This window comes from Aotus nancymaae, unplaced genomic scaffold, assembly GCF_030222135.1.
Source record: "Aotus nancymaae isolate 86718 unplaced genomic scaffold, 86718_ANA_hifiasm-v0.15.2.pri h1tg000089l, whole genome shotgun sequence".
Classification (NCBI taxonomy): Eukaryota; Metazoa; Chordata; class Mammalia; order Primates; family Aotidae; genus Aotus; species Aotus nancymaae.
The window spans coordinates 17078418-17100622 of NW_026988504.1; the positions used below are offsets into that span (position 1 = coordinate 17078418).

At 43.1% G+C, this 22205-nt stretch overlaps 1 protein-coding gene across 1 annotated transcript in view; it reads left to right on the plus strand.

Moving 5' to 3' along the window:
• The window catches only part of PITPNC1 (phosphatidylinositol transfer protein cytoplasmic 1), a 321334-nt gene that overhangs the window by 160107 nt on the left and 139022 nt on the right, over window positions 1–22205 (plus strand). Inside the window, exons 3-4 of the mRNA XM_064369485.1 lie at window positions 17051–17139; window positions 18401–18408. Coding sequence (XP_064225555.1) covers window positions 17051–17139; window positions 18401–18408 — 97 coding nt within the window. The remainder of the gene's footprint in view (window positions 1–17050; window positions 17140–18400; window positions 18409–22205) is intronic.

Consider the following 22205-nt stretch of genomic DNA (forward strand, 5'->3'; position numbering starts at 1 on the left):
ACAAATATGGATGGTAAGATAAAATGAAATGGCAGATACTTACTTTTCTAGTCACCCCTGCAGCTAGGGATGGCCATGTGACCTAGTTCTGGCCAATGAGACATAAGATTTTTCCTCCTTGATTTGAAAGAGGAATGTTCAAGGAGCTATCTTTGCTATTCAGAGAGAATCTGTTCTGATGTCTCCCCACTTCATGATCTGCATGTAAGAAAGTGGGGAGGGTGGGGGCTGACTGCTGGAAGGACAACTAATAGTGTCCCTGATAACAATACTGAACAGTAACAGTACCAAAAAGAAACTTACAGGCCAATCTCAGCTGAGAACATAGACACAAAAATATTACATAAAACATTAGTGAGGCCAGGTGTGGTGGCTCACACCTGTTATCCCAGCACTTTGAGAGGCTGAGGCAGGCAGATTACCTGACGTCAGGAGTTTGAGACCAGCCTGGCCAACGTGATGAAAACTCGTCTCTACTAAAAATAAAAAATTAGCCGAGTATGGTGGCAAGCACCTGTAGTCCCAGCTACCTGGGAGGCTGAGGCAGGAGAATTGCTTGAATCTGGGAGGCGGAGGTTGCAGTGAGCTGAGGTCACGCCACTGCACTCCAGCCTGAGCGACAGAGTGAGACTCCATCTCAAACAAAAAACAACCTAACAAAAAATTAGCAAGTCAAATACCTCAGAGAATAATAATAATAACAATAATAATCACAGTGTATCATGACCTAATCAGATTTACCCCTGAAATTGATGAAATCAACATTTAATAAATCTATGTGCTTATTCAGAGTACAGTCAGGAATCCAACATTGTGTGAGGTCCTAGCCAATGCAATAAAACAAGAGAGAAATAAAGAGGGAAGGAAGAAACAAAATGATCATTTGCAGATAATATGGTTGTCTAATAGAAATCTCAGACATTTTCTACTGCTGTTAACATCAATATGAGAATTCAGCAAGATTGCTGGGTATATTCCATACCGAAAAATCCACAGCAGTATTACATAGCAGGAAAAGTAATAGAGAAAACATAATTCTAAAAAAATTTTATTTATAGTAGAAAAAGTTACCCAGTAATCAATCTACAAGATATGCAAAATATTTTTGTAGAAAAACATAAAACATTTGTGGAAGACATTTTTTTTTTTTTTTTTTTTTTTTGAGACGGAGTCTCGCTCTTGTTACCGAGGCTGGAGTGCAATGGCGCGATCTCGGCTCACCGCAACCTCCGCCTCCTGGGTTCAGGCAATTCTCCTGCCTCAGCCTCCTGAGTAGCTGGGATTACAGGCACGCGCCACCGTGCCCAGCTAATTTTTTTGTATTAGTAGAGACGGGGTTTCACAATGTTGACCAGGATGGTCTCGATCTCTCGACCTCGTGATCCACCCGCCTCGGCCTCCCAAAGTGCTGGGATTACAGGCTTGAGCCACCGCGCCCGGCTGTGGAAGACATTTTAAAAGCCCTAGACAAATGGTAAAATATACTATATTCGTAGATGGGAAATGTTACAAAGTTGGCATCAAATTTCAAATCAATCTATAAATTTAATAAAAATCTAATTTAAGATGCCAACATGTTGTTTTTTAATAAAGAGAACTGGGGCCGGGCACAATGGCTCACACCTGTAATCCCAGCACTTTGGGAGGCTGAGGCCAGTCGATGATCAGGAGGTCAGGCGATTGAGATCATCCTGATTAACATGGTGAAACCCCATCTCTACTAAAAATACAAAAAATTAGCCGGGCATGGTGGTATGTGCCTATAATCGCAGATACTAAGGAGGTTGAGGCAGGAGAATCGCTTGAACCTGGGAGGCAGAGGTTGCAGTGAGCCAAGATCACACCACTGCACTCCAGCCTGGGTGACAGAGTGAGACTCTGCCTTAAAAAAATAAATAAATAAAATAGAACTGGAGGAGATAATGGTAAAATTCATATGAACAATTTGGAAAGTTGAAGGAGGGACTTGACTTACCAGATATCATTATAAAGCTAATTAAGTAATTATATAAGTAATTAAGGCAGTGGGGATACTAGAGCAGAGTTAAACTCATAGAACAAAGTAGCCCCAAAACAGATCCAATCCATCAGTAGTGCTTTGTACTTAATAGAGACGGCATAAGAAATAATTGAGGGGAAGATGAACTCTTCAGTATATGATGTTGGGATCACTGGGCTTCTAATTGGAAAAATGACTAGAGCCCTCCTTCACAGCACACACACAAATAGATTCCATGACTGGGCATGGTGGCTTATGCCTATAATCCCAGCAGTTCGAGAGGCCAAAGCGGGAGGATCAGCTGAGCCCAGGAGTTGAAGACCAGACTGGGCAACATAGCAAAACCCCATCTTTACAGGAAATACAAAATTAGCCAGGTATGGTGGCAAACACCTGTGGTCCCAACTATTCAGGAGGCTGAAGTGGGAGGATTGTTTGAGCCCTAGAGGTGAAGGTTGCAATGAGCCAAGATTGCACTTAAATAAACTAAACCACAAATAAATAAAATAAATTCCAGATTGAGTAAAAACCTAAATGGGAAAAAATCAGAAGAAAATATATGTAAATAGCTATATTATTGGGATAGTAGGCTAGGACTGATTAAACAAAATGTAAGTAAATGGAATCATTAATATTACAACACTAAAATTAAGAGCCTCTGTATAGCAAAAGACTCATAAAAAGTAAATTAAAAAAAAAAAACCTTTGCACAGCAAAAGACACCAAAATTAAAAGAACCATTCCTGCCTAGAAGTAAGTATTTACAAGTGCACATATACACCAAGGACTAGTATTTAATTAAAAAAGCAAAACAAACCAAAAAACTCTTACAGATCTTTTTTTTTTTTAATTTAAGAAAAAAAGACAAAATAATCCAATCAAAAGATAGGTAAAGGATTGAACATGCAGTTCAGAAAAGAGGAAATGTGAATGGCTCATATATACATGAAAAAAAATCCCACCTTATTAGAAGACAGGAAAACACAAAATAAAACAGCAATAGCATCATCTTTTACACATATCCCATGGGCAAAAACTTGAAAATCTGATAATACCAGGGGTTCGCAAAGGTAAAACAACTCACTTCCACTGCTAGTAAGAGAGAGAAACTGATACCTCCTCTTTAGAGAGCAGCTAGAAAAGCTGAAAACATATATACATTCCACTTAACAATTATATTTCTAGGTAGAGCCCTAGAAAAATTCTTGCACTGTACACAGGGAGACATTTACCAGGAGATTGATCCTAATGCTGTATGCAATAGTAAAGAAATGGAAGCGATTTAAGTATCTGCGAATGGGAATACATTATGGCAAATTCACGTAATGGAAAATTCCACAGCAGTTCAACTTAATGAACTAGACATACTTTGATAAATTTCAAATGTACAATGTAATGTGCAATATATCAGCTGCAAAAAGAAAGTATGTAAACACGTTATGACGCCTTTTATATCTATTATAATGTTATGTATATCTATTTTAAAGATATCCAAAAATATCTTTAAAATAGATATACATAACATTGCTACATTTATATAGATTGTTTACGGGCAACCATATATGTAATAAAAGCATCAAAACATGGACATGTGGTTACTTCAGGCTGTGGTTACCTTTGTGGAGGGAGAGGAATGAGTTGGCATAAGAGGGAACTTTACTATACCTGTATCTATAATATTTTATTTTATTTTATTTTATTTTTATTTTTATTTTTATTTTTGAGATGGGGTCTCATTCTGTCACCAGGCTGGAGTGCAGTGGCATGATCTTGGCTCATTGCAACCTCTGCCTCCCAGGCTCAAGAGATTCTCATGCCTCAGCCTCCTGAGTAGCTGGGATTACAGGCATGCATTAACTCGCCTGACTTAGTTTTGTATTTTTTTTTTATTAGAGAGAGGGTTTCACCATGTTGGCCAGGCTGGTTTTGAACTCCTTACCTCAAGTGATTCTGCCACCTTGGCCTCCCAAAGTGCTGGGATTACAGGTGTGAGCCACCATACCTGGCGTATTCCTTTTTTAAAAGGAGAAAGATTATCACAAATATAGGAAATGTTAGTTTCTTAAATCTGAATGGTAATGTTAAAATTCAGAAGTGTACACCAGAAATGGTCTATTTTACTGTGATTTAAAAATAAAATGAAAAATATAAATTCTGGGTGGTAGATACATGCATGTCTGTTATCTTTCTCTTGATTTTTTTAATATATGTGAAATTTTCCACGATTAAATATGATATATTTAAAGTAAATTAGGTGGAGAAATGCAGCCTGCTTACTGTGAAAACTGGGGTGGATTAGTGACTGATTGAATAACCAAAATGGTACAGGTGATGGATAGTGGTAACCAAGAGAGAAAATTCTATGTGTAACTTAGAAATAATGTGATTTAGTAATGTGACTCAGGAGTCTGAACTCAGTCCTACTGAACTTTTTAAGCCAACATCTGGCTAAATATCTAGAAAGTGGGCCAGGCACGGTGGCTCACACCTGTAATCCCAGCACTTTGGGAGACTGAGGTGGGTGGATTGCCCGAGGTCAGAAGTTCGAGACCAGCCTGACCAACATGGAGAAACCCCTCTCTACTAAAAATACAAAATTAGCCGGGTGAGGTGGCGCATGCCTGTAATCCTAACTACTCGGGAGGCTGAGGCAGGGGAATCGCTTGAACCCAGGAGGGAGAGGTTGTGGTGAGCCAAGATCTTGTCATTGGACTCCAGCCTGGGTGACAGAGTGAGACTCAATCTCAAAAAAAAAAAGGAAATGTTCCCCTGGAACATTTCTTGGTATCTTTTACATAAGCAGAATATGAATAATAAAAAATATATATATCTAGAAAGTGTCCTTTCCATACCCTTGAGACACCCACAGCCAAGAAGGATGATAACTTAAAAAGACTGGGGTCTGATTGTGATGGCTCACAGCTGTAATCCCACACGTTGGGAGGCTCAGGCAGATGGACCACTTGAGGTCAGGAGTTTGAGACCAGCCTGGCCAACATGGTGAAACCTTGTCTGCTAAAAGACAAAAATTAGCCAGGAGTGGTGGCAGGCGCCTTTAATCCCAGCTACTCAGGAGCCTAAGGCGGGAGAATCGCTTGAGCCTGGGAGGCAGAGGTTGCAGAGAGTCAAGATTGCACCACTGCACTCCAGCCTGGGTGACAGAGTGAGACTCTGTCTCAAAAAATAATAGTAAACATAAAAATAAATAAAATAAAAGACTGAGTGAGGATTCAGAAAAACTTCAGTAGTTTAGAATTACAGGCGGTTTTCTATCAGGATGAAATTAAATAGAGGCAAGAATATGGTCTTGTCTTTCAATCCCAAAATACAAATTGTTTAAGTGTGGGATGAAACATTGATAACTTTGTAATGGCCTGTTTGAAAGAAATACAGTGATTTTAGTTGATAATTCAATATGAAGCAATTATACATATACATATATATATACACACACACACACAATAATTTTTGAGTGTATGTAATAGGTATACAGCTGCAAACATTATTCTTCAACTGCTTCAATAGAAGTAAAGTGTAAAATATCTAAAATCATGTACTTGATAATCTTGCCCAATTTTCCACTAGTCAGAACATACTTGGAATATTTTTGTCTGTTCTTAAATGGCACACTTTAAAATGGATATAGACAAACTATATCTACTAACTCAAGAACTAGAAACCAAGTGATAGGAAACATGACTGAAGAAACCAAGGATATTTAACCTGGAAGAGCTAGACTTGGGTGTATCATGGTGCCATTACGTGGAGAAGAATCAGACCTGTGTATGCCATAGGACCTTGCTTAGCAGGACGAATGGGACCAAGATTGGTGGGTAGGAATGTCGGGAGAAAGACTTAGGCTCAGGTTAAGGAAGAAATTTCCAAACACACAAACCATCTCGGAATGCCATAAGGTGCCTTATAGTGGATTTTACTGTTGCTGGAGGTGTTTCAGCAACAGCGAGACCCTGTTCGTCAGGGTGTCCTGAAGAAGATTCAAACATCTATTGGGTGTCTGGTTAATTAAGCTGGACAACCTGGAAGATCCTTTTCAACGGCAACTTTCTACACTCAAACTATGTATCAGACATTGATTGTCCTGATTCTCCTCCAGCATACATGAGTAACCGAAGAGGCCCAAGAAAAGAAATATCTTTAGTTCTATTTGCACCATTCTAAACTAGGTCCACCATTTCATAATTTTAAAAAGTTCTTGGTGTATTTGGTAGAGTATGGATGCATATTTTAGAACCAGAAAGATTATGATTTATCAAGAGAGAAAAACATGGACAGAATATGAGCTAGATAAATCCCCATAATCATAAAAGAAAACCAAATCCATTATTTAATCGTCACAATCTAGAGCCACCTCAAGGTGACTCAAGACCTACATGTACAAGTCACCGACTGCCTTGTGGGTGGGGCTGCTTCAGAGTTGTAATTCATTGAATGATATTTGCTGAAATGTACCACATACAACACATTGTGCAGGCATTGGAGAGAATCCATTAAGGAATAAGCCATGGTCATGGGTCTTGCCTTCTGATCAAGGTAGGGTCCAGGGCCATTTGGTTTCAGCATTTTCATAAATCCACAGGGGAGTGGGTCCTGAGAGTCGGACTGGCCGTAACTAAGATATGTGCCCAGTGCCCATTTAATAATTTACACAGAGAAATATCATTGACCTATGGACCTGAACGCATGAGCTGGCGTAGTGAGTGGATTCTCTTCCTTACATCTATCTGTATGGAAAGCTAAACCACATTCAGAAACTGCCTTATTGATTACCCACAGTAATTATGAGAGGCACTGGAAATATTCAAAGCCTGTGTAATCAGAGCCTACTCTCCAGTTAATGTGGAAATGAGAAAGTTGCTCAGAGGGGAGTTAGAGTCAACAATAATTATTATCACTAAGCAAAGACAGCGTAAACATCCGTCTATCGACCACTGGTCCGCTTCGGCTGGTGGTTATGTCGTCTGTGGGGGATGAATGGGAGATGGGCCAAAAAGGAGGCCTGAGGCTTTAGCAGTCAAGGTCCACAGTTGCCAGCAAGAGAAACTGAATCTCTTGAGCAGAAAGGACATGTCATGGAAAGACGTTAGAAGCCCTCGGGCTCATCTGGAGGCTTAAGAGTGGGCAGAAATCAACAGCCCCATGATGACAACTATCTTTAAGCAGAACCAGATGGCTTCATTCTGCCCCTACCAGCCCCCCACCTCTGCTGCCTGCAGCCATCAGCACCACAGCTGCCCTGGGTGGATCTGAACTGTCCCTTTTTTCTTTCCATCACTTGTTCCAACATCCCAAACACAAGTGTCCCATTGGGTTCCCAGACCAAGCCCTGGGCTACCAGTGAATGGGAGAAAGGAACTGCTAAACTGTTTTCCAAAGTGGCTTGCACTGTTTCATAATCCCACCAGCAATGCAATAGGACTCCAATTTTTCCACGCGATCACCGACACTTGCTTTGTCTGTCTTTTTGATGATAGCCGTCCTAGTGGGTAAGAAGTGGTATCTCGTCATTTTGATTTGCATTGCTCTAATGACTAATGACGTTGAGCATCTCTTCATGCATTCATTGGCCATTTGTGTATCTTCTTTGGAGAAATGTCTATTCCTTTGCCAATTTTTTAATTGGGTCTAATGTCCTTTGAAAATGCCATCCGTCCTTTTAATACATGCCTCTCATTTCCCAGAGATTGTGGGGTTGCTTCATCCTCTGGCCCCTCCTACGGCATCTAGCACACTGTTGATTCATAGCACATTGCGATGGTTGCTTAATCTCTTTGCTATGTGAGTACTAATGCATTAGTACATTTACATTACTACTAATACAATAATACACTTGGTAGTTGTGATTGGGCTTTTTTTTTTTTCCAAGATGGAGTCTCACTCTGTCACCCAGGGGCAGGAGTGCAGTGGCGCAATCTTGGCTCACTGCAACGTCCACCTCCCATGTTCAAGTGATTCTTCCACCTCAGCCTCTCAAGTAGCTGGGATTACAGGCACCCGCCTCCACGCCGGGCTAATTTTTTAATTTTTGGTGGAGATGGAGTTTCACCATGTTGGCCAGGCTGCTCTTGAACTCCTGACCTCAGGTGATCCACCCGCCTCAGCCTCCAAAAGTGCTGGGATTACAGGCATGAGCCACTGTGCCTGGTCTGTGCTTGGGCTTTTGATCCAGTTCAGTTAACCAAGCAAGTGGTATATCTTGGCTCGTCTTCAAAAATCCTGGTTACAACTGGCATCCAAGGAATGGGGGCATACTAATCAAATTCTAGAATAGTGATTCTAAGTAAAACCTGTCACCCAGAAACATATGAAGGTGGACCTTTCTTTTGTCACCTTTTATTTTCACTTCATCTCTAGCATCTCTTGGATCCCTTCCCACTGAAGCCCAGGAGGGGAGGGGATGGGGGTTGGGGGTAGAGGGGCATTGGAGAAAAACTGGAGGCTATTTTTAGGCTTGTTTTTCAGCCATGAAGTGTCATGTTCTTCACCACCCCGGCTGCTGGATTAATTAGGCTGTGCTGGCAGCTGCCAGTCAGGGAGGGTTGCCAGCTTCTAACAGTGATTCTGCCTGATGCCTGAATTGATATGCAGAGGGAGAACATTTTTCCTGCTACCTGGCCCTTGCCTTCCATGGCAATGTCTCCTGGCCTCTGGTGGCTTTGGGTAGGAGAGGATAAAGCTTTCCTAAGTCATGAACCCTTTTTTAACCGGACATGCATATCTACCAGCCGGTCCTTTGACCTAACAGCTCATTGGTAGAACCTGGCGGTTATGGCTTGGGTCTTTCTTTCCCATTTCTGCTTCCTGTTCTCCCAGATCTTCCCCAAAATAAGCTCAGTGCCCAGAATTTGTGTGGTTTTGGGAGATTCCACTGCCCGGGCAATAGGTGATAGAGAAAGAGTCAGAGACATAGACTCTGACCAAATAGCTCATTCTCAGGCTATTTTTCTAAGACCCTCTATGGTCATTATTAACTTCTGGATATACAAAGACAATCTTCATTCATTCAAAAAATATTCATTGAAGCCAGGTGTGATGGTTCACACCTGTAATCCCAGCACTTTGGGAGGCTGAGGCAGGAGGATCCCTTAAGGCCAGGAGTTTGAGACAACATAGTAGGACAACATAGTAGGACTCTGGGCAACATAGTAGGACTCTGTCTCTACAAAAAGTTTAAAATCTAGGCAGGCATGGTAGCATACTCTTGTTGTAGCTATTCAGGAGGCTGAGGCAGGAGGACTGCTTGAGCCCACGGGTTCAGGGTTGCAGTGAGCTATGATGACACCACTGCACTCCAGCCTGGGTGAGTTGAGACCCTGCTTCTAAAATATGGGTCTCCCAGCACTTTGGGAGGCCGAGGCAGGCAGATCACTTGAGGTCAGTAGTTTGAGACCAGCCTGGCCAACATGGTGAAACCCCAGCTATACTAAAAATACAAAAATTAACCGGGTGTAGTGGTGCATGCCTGTAGTCCCAGCTACTCTGGAGGCTGAGGCATGAGAATTGCTTGAAACTGGGAGGAGATGAAGATTGCAGTGAGCTGAGATTGCATCATTGCATTCCAGCCTTGGTGACAGAGCCAGACTCTGTAAGTAACATAACATAATATAACATAACATAACATAAAATATGGGTCTCTCTATCATTTACACACACACACACACACACACACACACACACACACACACACATATTTTTTTTTATTTGAGATGGAGTCTCACTCTGTCACCCAGGCTGGAGTGCAGTGCATCTTGGTTCACTGCAACCTCCGCCTCCCAGATTCAAGTGATTCTTCTGTCTCAGTCTCCTGAGTAACTGGGACTACAGGTGCGTGCCACCACACCTGGCTAATTTTTTAATTTTTAGTAGAGATGGGGTTTCACCATATTGGCCAGGCTGGTCTCAAACTCCTGACTTCAGGTGATCTGCCCACCTCGGCCTCCCAAAGTGCTGGGATTACAGGCGTGAGCCACTGTGCCCAGGCTATTTTTATTTTTTTTACCAAAATATATGAGATGATGCCCATGCCATATTCGAAAAATGGCTCCTTATCTAGTAATAGCTGGGCAAGTTACTTGACACATAGTCTAAACCTATATATACACACGTACACACAGACACAGAGAGAAACATCTGCTGGGCGTCAGGCACCATTTTAGGGGCTGGTTTGCAATAATGAACAGAACAAAGATCCCTGCCCTGGTGGGACTTGCATTCCAGTTGGAAGTGACAATGCACAGTAGCCATAATAAAGAATGGTATATCATCTAGTATACATAACTTTATATAGTCTGTATACTTATTTATATTACATATTATTTATATATAGGGACACTGTGTATATATATATATATATATATATATATATATTTTTTTTTTTGTAGAAGGTGATAAATGCTATGGAAAATAATAGAGCACATGAGGTGCTTCCTTTCAACCTTTCACTCCATGCTATGGTGTTCTGTCCCGATCTCAGTACTTAAGGGCATGCCAGGGACTCTCATGCTGCTGGGCCTCCTCCCCTGTGCTCCTGTGGGAAATCATAGAAACAGAATGTTTAGGCCTGGTTGGGATCTCAGAGAGCACCCAGCCAGGAGGTTTTCCACCTTGGTTCTGCCTCACTGCTAGTGGATGATGGTGTGTATCCTGTGTCGCCTCTCCAGGGGCTTCTCAGCACACTGGCCATTTGACCCCGTTGCTGTCCAAGTGGAGCCTTCCATGAACCTGTAGGAGGCAGCCCCCTTTTCCCAGAATCCTCACACGAACTATCTTTTTAATTAGGGAGGTCGGGGGTGGGGTTCATGAGTCCAAGTTCAAGGAGTTGAAGGAATTTGGTTTCTGGCCAGTCCCTGCGGGGGAGGCCCCGGACACCCTGCCTCCCACAGGTGATAGCTCTGGTCCAGAAACTGCTCACTTCCCTACTGCCATATAAACAATTACATTAAGAGCCCAACTAAAAGACCAGCCAGAACAATCACTTAGAAGAGTAACTAGATGAATCAGAGCAGCTGGAGAAGATATTTAAAGACCCCAGAAATCACTGCACATAGAACTGGATGGGGGCAATTGATTATGAATCAAACAGATGTCAATTGCCAGTTTCAGTGCAACGAGGAAACAAAAGGTCAGTGTATTCCTCCTGGACTATCGTGTGAGAAATGAGGATATGAAGGTAGCTATTTAAAATGAGCTGCAGTTATTTGAGCATAATCTAAGTGCAGAACATGGCAGGTTTTAGGCATGCTGTTTAGGAGAAAATCTCACGACTGTCTTTTCTGCTGGGAATGTTTAAGTTATGGTAAAGGCCGGGCACACTGGTTCATGTCTGTAATCCCAGTATTTCAGGACGCCAAGGCAGGAGGATTGCTTGAGCCCAGGAGTTTGAGAACAGCCCGGGCAACATAGCGAGACCCTGTCTCTACAAGAAAATTTAAAAATTAGCTGGGTATGGTGGTGCATGCCTTTAGTCCCAACTACTAGGGAGGCCAAGGCAGGAGGATCACTTAAAGTGATCCAGAAAGTCAAGGCTGCAGTGAGGCACGATCATACCACTGCACTCTAGACTGGGCAACAGAGCAAGACCCTGTCCCAAAAGAGAGAAAAGAAAAGAACAAAACAAAATTTCTAGTTAAGACTGCCATCATTCCGACTTATGTTGAGAAAATGAAATCAGACTCCATTTAGACAACATTTGGCCTAATGATGTTCAAATCCTCCCGGAGCAAATCCCAAGTGAACATACACTGCAGTGTGAGATTAGGCACCAGGAGGAATTTTGCGAGCATATGGATTGTAAAGTACCAGAAGCTTCTAATGGAGGAATGATTGCGGTTTCTGATCCAGAAGTTCTTTATGAAGTAGGTAAACACACTTAACCTGAGACCAGTTCAGATTACATCTGCCCCAGAACCTTCTTATCAAGTCAGTTGTGATTTCGGGAACCTTCGGGAATGTATGAGATGAGAGATGATCTGCCAAGGTTTAAATTTTATTGCTGCTGATGCTTTGGGCTGGATCATTATTTGCTGTGCGGTCCTGTACTGTGCATCAGAGGAGGTTCAGCTGCATCCTCAGCCTCTGCTCAGTACATGCCAGTAGCACCTCCCACCCCACCCTACCTTTGTTGAGACAACTGAAAACCTCCAGACATTGCCAAATGTCTCCTGGGGATGCAAAATCTCCCTCTAGTGAGAACCCCTGCTCTAGGGTGACCAACCATTCCAGTTTGCCTGGAACTGAGGGCTTTTCTAGCACGTGGGACTTTCAGTGTTAAAACCAGGGAGCTGCCAGGCAAATCAGAAGAGCTGTCCCCTTGGCTGTGTCATTGATATGTTCTATTCACACCAACATTTAAAAGCAAGAAACCAGGCGGGCGTGGAATCCCACACCCGTAATCCCAGCTCTTTGGGAGGCCAAGGTGGGTGGATCACTTGAGGTCAGGAGTTCGAGACCAACCTGGCTAACATGGTGAAACCTTGTCTCTACTACAAATACAAAAATTAGTCAGGCATATTAGCACACGCTTGTAATCCCAGCTACTTGGTAGGCTGAGGCGAGAGAATCGGTTGCACTTGGGAGGCAGAGGTTGCAGTGAGCCGAGATTGTGCCATTGCCCTCCAGACTGGGTGACAGAGGAAGCCTCCCTCTCAAATAAATACATACATACATACATAAAGTAAGAATCCGGAGTTTTTGAAAAGTCTGTCTTTGGGAAGCATTGACAAAGTGTCTGGGGAAATACGACATGGGTTATGGTATCATTTTGCCCCTCCTTTTTCCCAGTGTCTCTAAAGCCTGAGCCTTGGTGAGACAGGCCATCGGGAGGTTTTATCCTAGCCCATAGACCAAGGAGACTTGATTCAAACTTGCTGCCTTTCTAGCAGAGAGGCTCTTGTTTGGCACTTGGGAGTGAGTTTGAGTGACAGACTTTTTCTTGGAATTGTAGGCTGTGTGACAGTATACATCATCAAAGTGACAGCAACAGTGGGGACTAATTTAATTCCATTTTCCTTTGCAGGCCCTGATAAATCATTGCTGCAGGGAAAAATAAATTTTACTTTCTCAGACAAATGATTCGAATAATGATGGGCTCTGGGGAAACTGGGGGCTGAGAGAAGATCTGTTAGTGGCTTAAAAATATTTAAATAGTGCGTCATGGAACTTGTTGCAAATGCCTCTCGTGCCTGGCCTGGAAACTACCAGAAGGAGCCTCCTTTCCAGACTAATTAGAAGAGTCCAGGCCGGGCATGGTGGCTCACACCAGTAATCCCAGCAGTTTAGGAGGCCGAGGCAGGCGGATCACCTGAGGTCAGGAGTTCGAGATCAGCCTGGTCAACATGACAAAACCCTGTCTCTATTAAAAATACAAAAATTGATGCCAGACGCGGTGGTCACTCCTGTGATCCCAGCACTTTAGGAGGCCGAGGCAGGCGGATCACCTGAGGTTGAGAGTTCGAGACCAACCCAACCAACGAGGAGAAACCCTGTCTCTACTAAAAATACAAAAATTGGCCAGGCATGGTGGCACATGCCAGCTACTTGGGAGGCTGAGGCAGGAGAATCGCTTGACCCTGGAAGGCGGAGGTTGCAGTGAGCTGAGATAGCGCCATTGCACTCCAGCCTGGGAAACAAGAGTAAGACTCTGTCTAAAAAAAAAAAAAAAAAAAAAAAAAAAAAAAATACAAAAATTAGCTGGCCATGCTGATACATGCCTGTAATCCCAGCTACTCGGGAGGCTGAGGCAGGAGAATCACTTGAACCCAGGAGGTGAAGGTTGCAGTGAGCCAAGATCATGCCACTGCACTCCTGCCTGGGAGATAGAGCGAGACATCTCCCAAAAAAGAAAGAAGAGTTCCATAAAATATCAGCCATCTTGACTAAATGATTGTGGTTTTTTTAGGCCATCTCAATGGAAAAGTTCATTGATTATCATTCTGCATGTCCTGTGTAAGATGGTGGCTGAAACAGCTAAAATAGATTCTAGAATCTGGAGTTCTGATGGGCCATTTACAAATAGGAAAAGTCTCGACGTGGATGGAAAATTGCCCATAATTTTCACTTCCCTTCCAGAAAATAATGGTTGCTCAAGAGTATGGTTCTGCTGGGAGGCTTTTAGAATGTTATAGGGAATGAATTATGTGGTGAGGAGATACTTGGGCCCCAGAGTACTACTGCGCATGAGGAATTTGAGGAGGGGTGCAGTGTAGATGGAACCCCTGCCCACAAGAGGACAGTGGAAAATGGGCTTTAATACCTTAGGGAGACATGCGTGCTTTGTCTAATCTAAACAGTGCCGGCTGGACACGGTGGCTGATGCCTATAATCCCAGCACTTTGGGAGGCCAAGGCGGGTGGATCACAGCAAGAGATCGAGACCATCCTGGTCAACACGGTGAAACCCCGTCTCTACTAAAAATACAAAAATTAGCTGGGCATGGTGGCGCGCGCCTGTAGTCCCAGCTACTTGGGAGGCTAAGGCAAGAGAATAGCTTGAACCCAGGAGGCGGAGGTTGCGGTGAGCCGAGATTGTGCCATTGCACTCCAGCCTAACAAAAGGGAAACTCCATCTCAACAAAAAACAAAAACAAACAAACAAAAAACAGTGCCTTGCTTACTTGAGGGAGATTCTCCAACCCTGTGTCAGTCCATTAAAATCACAAGAAAATCACCTGCCTGCAGCTAGAATCCACATCTTCCCACACTAGCTACTGGCACATTACGCTGGGGTGTGGGGGCAAACAGGAAGGAAGCAGGGGAAGTTTTGCTCATGACCATTTCCTGCACACGAGCCAGTGCAATTTTCCCACTGTCAGCATCACCTGAGTTGCACTCCAACTTCGGTGATGGATGAAATACATCATCTGCAAAAGCTATAAAAACCCCATCCTTTTGAGCAGTGTGAACATCAGGGAAATGAGCAGTTACTGCGGAGAGGATTTTATAGGAGTGAAAAATTCTGCATTAGAGCAGCAAGAATTGTTATGTGAAAGATCAGACTGCTGCATTCACTCCTCACAGCCCTCCTGAGAGCAGGGGTCTTTGTCTAACACTCAACTTCTGGGGAGATTTGCTTTCCTGTTTGTTTCAACTCTGATTAACAGCCCGGAGCTATGGGTTAGGTCCGGCCAGCCACTGAGAATCCATCTTTGTCTTTTCAAAAGCCAGGCCTGGATGCTGTCAGAAATAAGAGAAACAACTGGGAAAGACAGGCCAGGTACAGTATTTTACGGGCTCTGATTGTCATTTAGATTTCATATCCAGGAGGATTTTGAGACTTGGGGTTCTATTAGCTCCACGTCCCTTCCAGCTTCCTGGTTCTATCAGCTTGGAATTCCGAACTGCTTTTCTTTTTCTTTTCTTTTCTTTTTTTTTTGAGATGGAGTTTCACTCTGTTGCCCAGGCTGGAGTGCAATGGTGCAGTCCTGGCTCACTGCAACCTCCGCCTCCCGGGTTCCAGCAATTCTCCTGCCTCAGCCTCCTGAGTAGCTGGGGTTACAGGTGCCCACCACCACACCCGGCTAATTTTTGTATTTTTAGTAGAGATGGGGCTTTCACCATGTTGGCCAGGCTGGTCTTGAACTTCTGACCTCATGATCCGCCCACCTCAGCCTCCCAAAGTGCTGGAATTACAGGCATGAGCCACTGTGCCCGGCTTCAAAACTGCTTCTTGATGTTTCTTATTGCCAACATGCAGCCCTAAGGAGCTGAGGGTTTACGTCATCTCCCTGGATCTGACTCCCTGGATCGACTGCTAGATATGAGCGTCCCAGACACTTAGCTATAGGCCCCAGAGTAGGAAAGAATCAAATGGTAGCCTCTGGAAGGACAGAAACCCTTGGTTATTGGGCTGGAATAAAAATGAAATCATGCATATATATCTTAAGGAATAGAAATATTATATATTTCAATATAATGTTTAAGGAATTAGCTGAGGGCTGCACTGTTCTCTAAGGTTTGCCTTTGAAGAAAAACAAAACTTAATTGATTTTTGGTTTGCAAAAGACCCTGGGACCTGTGCCTTTTGGGGATTTGTTTTCTGCAAATGGCTGCTCCAGAGGAATGACTGCACCATTTTATGGGCTTCCTAATAACTTTCCAAAACAATTTGCTGCAAAGTAGGTGACTGAACACAGCACAAATGTATCCTCTAGCAGTTCTGGGGGCCAGAAACCCGAAATCAAGGGGTTGGCAGTGTCAATTCCTTCTGGGGAAACTGAGAGAGAGTCTGTCCTCTGCCTCTGTCCCATCTCCTCGCGTTCCTTGGCTTGCAGCAACGTCACTCCCGTCTCTGCCTCTGTCCCCGCATGGCCTTCCCCTCGGCGTGTCTCTGAGTCTCAAATCTCTTTGTCCTTTCTCTTAGAAGGATACCAGTCATTGGAGTTAGGGCTTACACTAAATCCGGAAGGATTTCATCTTGTGATCTTTAACTTAATTACATCTACAAAGAGCCTATTTTCAAAGCAGGTCATATTCACAGTTACTGGAGGTTAAAATTGTGGATGTATCTTTTGGGGCAGACACAATTCAACCCACTATAATTGTATTTTGTTACTCTTCCTGTCTCTAAGTTGCGCTCTCTGTTGCTTTCATCCATTTTCAAAAGGTCACTCGTATGGGCTGCTTAGGTTGAAGTCTGTCTCCAAGATTATCTTCTTCTCCGGGCTAATGTTTGGGCTTAAACATTCCACGATACCCCTCCTAGGAGACAAAGGTCAGGCTGGCCGACCCCTCCAAACATGGAACCCTTCAGACCCTGAATTCACATGTCTTTGCAAATCCAAAGAGAACAGGCTGACAGTCTGATGGAGTCCCCCACCAGGCTGTAGCCTTCTGCCTTCGCACATTTTGAGAGCACTTGAATATGCATGGGAAGCAATTAACTATGGCAAAGACCGGAGAGATGAGAAAAGGGTAGCTGTAGAGAAAAAGAGATGCCCCAGAACTCCCCTGATTTCTCCAGCATTTGATCCAGAAAGATGTGATAGTGTGGTGAGACTGAACAGACGCTAATTGTCTTTTTTTTCTTCTTTTCTCTTAGCAAACTGCCTGGTTGGGCTAGAGCTGTTGTCCCCAAAATATTTTATGTTACAGAGAAGGCTTGGAACTATTATCCCTACACAATTACAGGTAAGTCCTGAGTACAACCATATGCCACATGTAGTAAATGCAAGGACATAGTGTAGTTGAATTTTATTGATTTATGGTTGATTATCCAAGCAGGCCTTGTGGGAGCCCAGAGTATCCCTCTCCTTTTTTGTTTTTTTTACTTGTAGGTCATCAGTACTTCTCCTAACACTGAGACACAGAGATGGCAGGTGACGGGGGGTTAAGCTAAGCCATTCTATCTTCCTTCTTAGAATTACAATAAATAGCTACGGAGGGCCGGGCTGGGTACAGTGGCTCACTCCTGTAATCCCAGCACTTTGGGAGGCTGAGGCAGGTAGATTACTTGAGGTCAGGAGTTTGAGACCAGCCTAGCCAACATAGTGAAACTCCATCTCTACTAAAAATACAAAACCAGGAGGTGGAGGTTGCAGTGAGCCAAGCTTGTGCCACTGCACACCAGCCTGGCAGGGCGACACAATGAGACTGAAAAAAAAAAAAAAAAGCTTACGGAAAAGGGAGGTGAAGATCTTGATAGAGATATTTCCAGAGGTTTTATGATTCTTATTTCCCTGTTTCTTCAAAAATTCCCAAGTAATTTATGGGTATGATTTGTCTATAAACAAGTGGCTTATTTTGATGTGTTTGCTTTTACCACTCTAAATTTTGAATATAATTTGTATAAAAAATTCTGTTGGGTCTCTCTGCCCCCAGATGACTTCCTTTGCTATTAGATAATATGAAAATCCTTAAGATCAATTTCCCTCTCACTTGCAATGTGATGGTAATAAACTCTTCTGTGCTGAATACTGTCCCAGAAACTGTGGTCAGAAAAACTCAGGTTTGATTCCTGCCCTCAAGCACGATAGAATTTGAAATCCCACCTCAACATCATCATAACAAATTCTTCTTATTGGTTATAAAAGCTGCTTTTCCACTTAAAAGATTTCCTTTTTGGTTAATGAAATACTCTACTGGAATTATTAGTCTTTCATTTGCTTTTATAATACCAACTCTTTGGTTTTTAATTAGCCACAAGCCTATAGGCTAATTGAATCTTGTCTTACGGTTCCTATCTGCCCAACCACAGAAGTATCGTGAAGGAATTTCAGTGCAAACATGGAGACATTCAGTATTTATGAAAGTTTCATTAGTATATTTTTCATAATTATAGTCCATCAGTATTTGTTAGTTCTGTGGTTTTATATTGCATATAAGCATGGTCTAAATCATCTTTTGTCTCTTTTTTCTTTCCCGTTTTCTTCAAATGAACATGTGGAAACAGAATACACAGTAAGTTTCATTTAATTATTTTTAAACGTTTCGTCTATGATCAGTGGAGTAATTGGAGTGTCTCTTGTATTACTTATCAATGTAGTAAGTTTTAAAAAGAGGAATAATTCATAGTCAGAAATGTTTCAATGTAGGCTATTAAACATCGTTAGTTATATATGATGCGATCATTTGAATGTTGTCATTTGTTCAAGAATATGAATCCTAACTTAAAGTGCCTTGATAGTCACTTCACATAATTAACTTTTGCTTGTAATTTATAAATAGTGACTGCTTTATTGGTTATAGTTCACTATAATAGAAGAACACTTTCTAGCAATGTGATATTAAAGAGATGATGGTAGTTATTGATATAGAAGGTGGGGCTTTTACTCATGGGCTGTGTCCTGATTCCTTTCTGGAGAAGCTTGGCAGTGAAGAGACAGATGTGAGAACTATTTTGCACGTCAGAGATCTGGGTTGGGCAGCTCTGTAGCTTGATAAAATTACTTCTTTACCTAAGAGCCTCTAGGGTTATTACTTAGAGTTAAAAAAAACACAGAGAGAGCCTATAACATCATTGTGTTGTGGTATTTTCATTTAGATCATTTTCCCCAGCAGCTAACAGGTCAGCCTATCACAACAAGAAAATAGTTATGATTTTCTTTCTTTTTCTTTGAGATGGAGTCTTGCTCCATCACCTAGGCTAGGGCACAGTGGCATGATCTCAGTTCACTGCAATTTCCACCTCCCAGGTTCAAGCCATTCTCTTGCCTCAGCCTCCCAAGTAGCTGGGATTACAGGTGTGTGCCACCATGCTTGGCTAACTTTTTATTTTTGGTAGAGATGAGGTTTCACCATGTTGGCCAGGCTGGTCTCGAACTCCTGACCTCAAGCAATCCACTCACCTGGGCCTCCCAAAGTGTTGGCATTACAGGCATTAGCCACTGTGGCCGGCCAATAGTTATGTATTTCCAAGCTGTGTTAAGAGTTGAGTTTTTTATTTCAATCCAAATAGCTGAAGAAAAGAGAGGTGGTGAGAGAAATGGAAGAAAGTGATTTTCATGCCTGCATGGGAGGAGCATGGTACCTGACACATCATAGGTGCTCGATCCATAGTTATTGAGTGAAAGAATGAATGCATGAATTCTAGATAGATAAATGACCCCAGCACAGGCTTCGGAGTCAGAGAGGCTTAGCTGTCCTCTGGTTTTGCCACTCACTGGCCAGATTTCCTAATCAATTTGCTCCCAACTGCCAGCTCTTCAATTCATGCCTGTCCTTGAATATGTTCTCACCTATCCTCTGCAGAATGAAGAAAACACAGGAATGGTATTCAGAGTTTTTCATAACATTAAATGTATTTCATCCAAAGTGCCGTTCATAATTATATTCCATCATACTCGAGTATTAAAATATCTTTTCTTTTTTGAAATGATAGGAATATATGTAGTATTTCCCCCTACAATGTCCCTAACTTTGAAAAAAGAGGCAATTTTATGACAAAATGCAAATCTAAAATTTTAGAAGCAGGGAACCACTGCTCTAGGACAAACATCTTTGCTTTTCTGAACCCAAGTTTCCTGTTTTCTGAAATTAGAAGAACCTCTCCTTCCTAGAGATATTAGCAGAAGGCTTCAGTGGTCTACCTTTGAATTGGAAAATATTTTCTCTAGATGGTCATATTGTAAATGTTTTCTGTTTTGTGAGTCATACATTCTCTGTCTCTGCAAAGCAGCCTTAGATAGTATGTAAACAAATTAGCATGGTCGTATTTACCCAGGCAGCAGGTCAAATATGGACCCCAGGCTACTTTGCCAACACTAAATATAATGCATAGAAAGCTGTTAGCATACTGCCTGTATACAGCAGGCAATTAAATGGTTCCCTACCACCAACACCACCCCCTAATTCCATTGCTTCTAGCAACTGCATAATCATCAAGACTTTGGGCCGGGCACAGTGGCTCACACCTGTAATCCCAGCCCTTTGGGAGGCTGAGGTGGGTGGATCACTGGAGGTCAGGAGTTCCAGACCAGCCTTGCCAACATGGTGAAACCCCCTTCTCTACTAAAAATACAAAAAAAGAAAAAGAGAAAAGTTAGTCGAGCATGGTGGCAGGCACCTGTAATCCCAGCTACTTGGGAGGCTGAGACAGGAGAATCACTTGAACCCAGGAGGAGGAGGTTGCAGCGAGCTGAGATCATGCCACTGCACTACAGCCTGGGCAACAGAGCGACAGTCCGTCTCAAAAATAAAAAAATAAAGTCAACGGTTATTTATTAGGCATCAATGATGTACAAAACATCATGCTAGATGGTGTAACAGCAATTATCTCTGCCATTTGGGGTCACAATCTGATTGGAAATAACTGGACATTCCAGTCAAAGTCTAGAGGTCACCAGCAAGTCCTGGGCTTTTCTGGAGGTAAGAGGGGACTTAGCTAAGGAAGCAAGCTGGCCTCAGACCTGTCCACTGGGCTGGATAAGCTCTGAGCTGAGCTGCCAGCAGAGATTCAGACCAGAGGGCAGAATCAGTGGCTCTGGGAAATCCACGCAGATAAGCAGTTGCAATGTGAAAAGAAGGGTGCTGGCCTCTGGATTGGGTTTCAGGGAAGGGCTACAGTCCCCAGTGTGGGATACAGGAAGAAAAGTACACAGCACTCAGGCAGGTTACTCAGTATCATGCTGCTGGGGAGATAAGATTGTCAGCCTTATTAAGTGAAAATACAGAATGTCCAGGTAATGTTGAATTTTCAGATAAACAATAAATAATTTTTAGTATAAGGATGTCTCTTGGCCGGGCGTGGTGGCTCATGCCTATAATCGCAGCGCTTTGGGAGACCGAGGTGGGCGGATCATGAGGTCAAGAGTTTGAGACCAGTCTGATCAGCATGGTGAAACCCTGACTCTACTTAAAAAAAAAAAATGCAAAAAAAAGAATGTCCCACATGTTACATGGAACATAATTATGCCAAAAGATGGTTGTCTCATATTTTCCTGCCAACCTAATAGGAGAGAGATGGTGGTATGGAAGAACTGGTCTCAGAGGCTCAAGTACAGAAATCGGTCATGAGAACAGGGCACACTGGTGGGCCAAGGGAAGGGAGGGGACCGGAAGTACGTAACGCAGGAACCCATCCTGCAATTGACATGCCATAGTAACTCTAAGGCCAGACCAGAGATTGAGGCATCTGTCCTGAATCTCTGCTGGCAGCTCAGCTCAGAGCTTGTCCAGCCCAATGGTCAGATCTGAAACCAACAATCAAAGGCACTGGTGGAACCACTCCGAGAGCCTTCCTGCCTCAGCTGGGATTGGCTTAGGACGTGGAATGGAACGAGCTAGGCAGAGCTGGGAAAAATTAAATGGGAGCAGATGAATACATAACTGTCAGCATTTTACAGAAGACCTGTGTTGCATATCAGTGTTAGAGTTGAAGTGCGAACAGAGGATTGTAGGAAGGAGACAGAGATTCTGCCAGGGAGAAATATGAGGAGGTTTCTCAGAGAAGGTTGCATTTGGGCTGGACCTGAAAGGACAGTAGAACTCCCCCTGGAGAGGCCTGTTCTGTCTTAGCTCAGGTTGCTCTAACGAAACACCACAGACTGGGGGGCTTAAGCAACAGACATTTATTTCTCACAGTTGCAGAGGCTGAAAGTGCTGGCTGACTGGGTTCCTGGCGAGGGCCATCTTCTTAAGCACATGGCCATCTTCTTGCTATGTCCTCACATGGCAGACACAGAGCAAGTTCGCTGGTCTCTTCTTTTAAGGGCACTGATCCCATGATGAGGACCCCACCCTCGTGACCTCATCTGCAC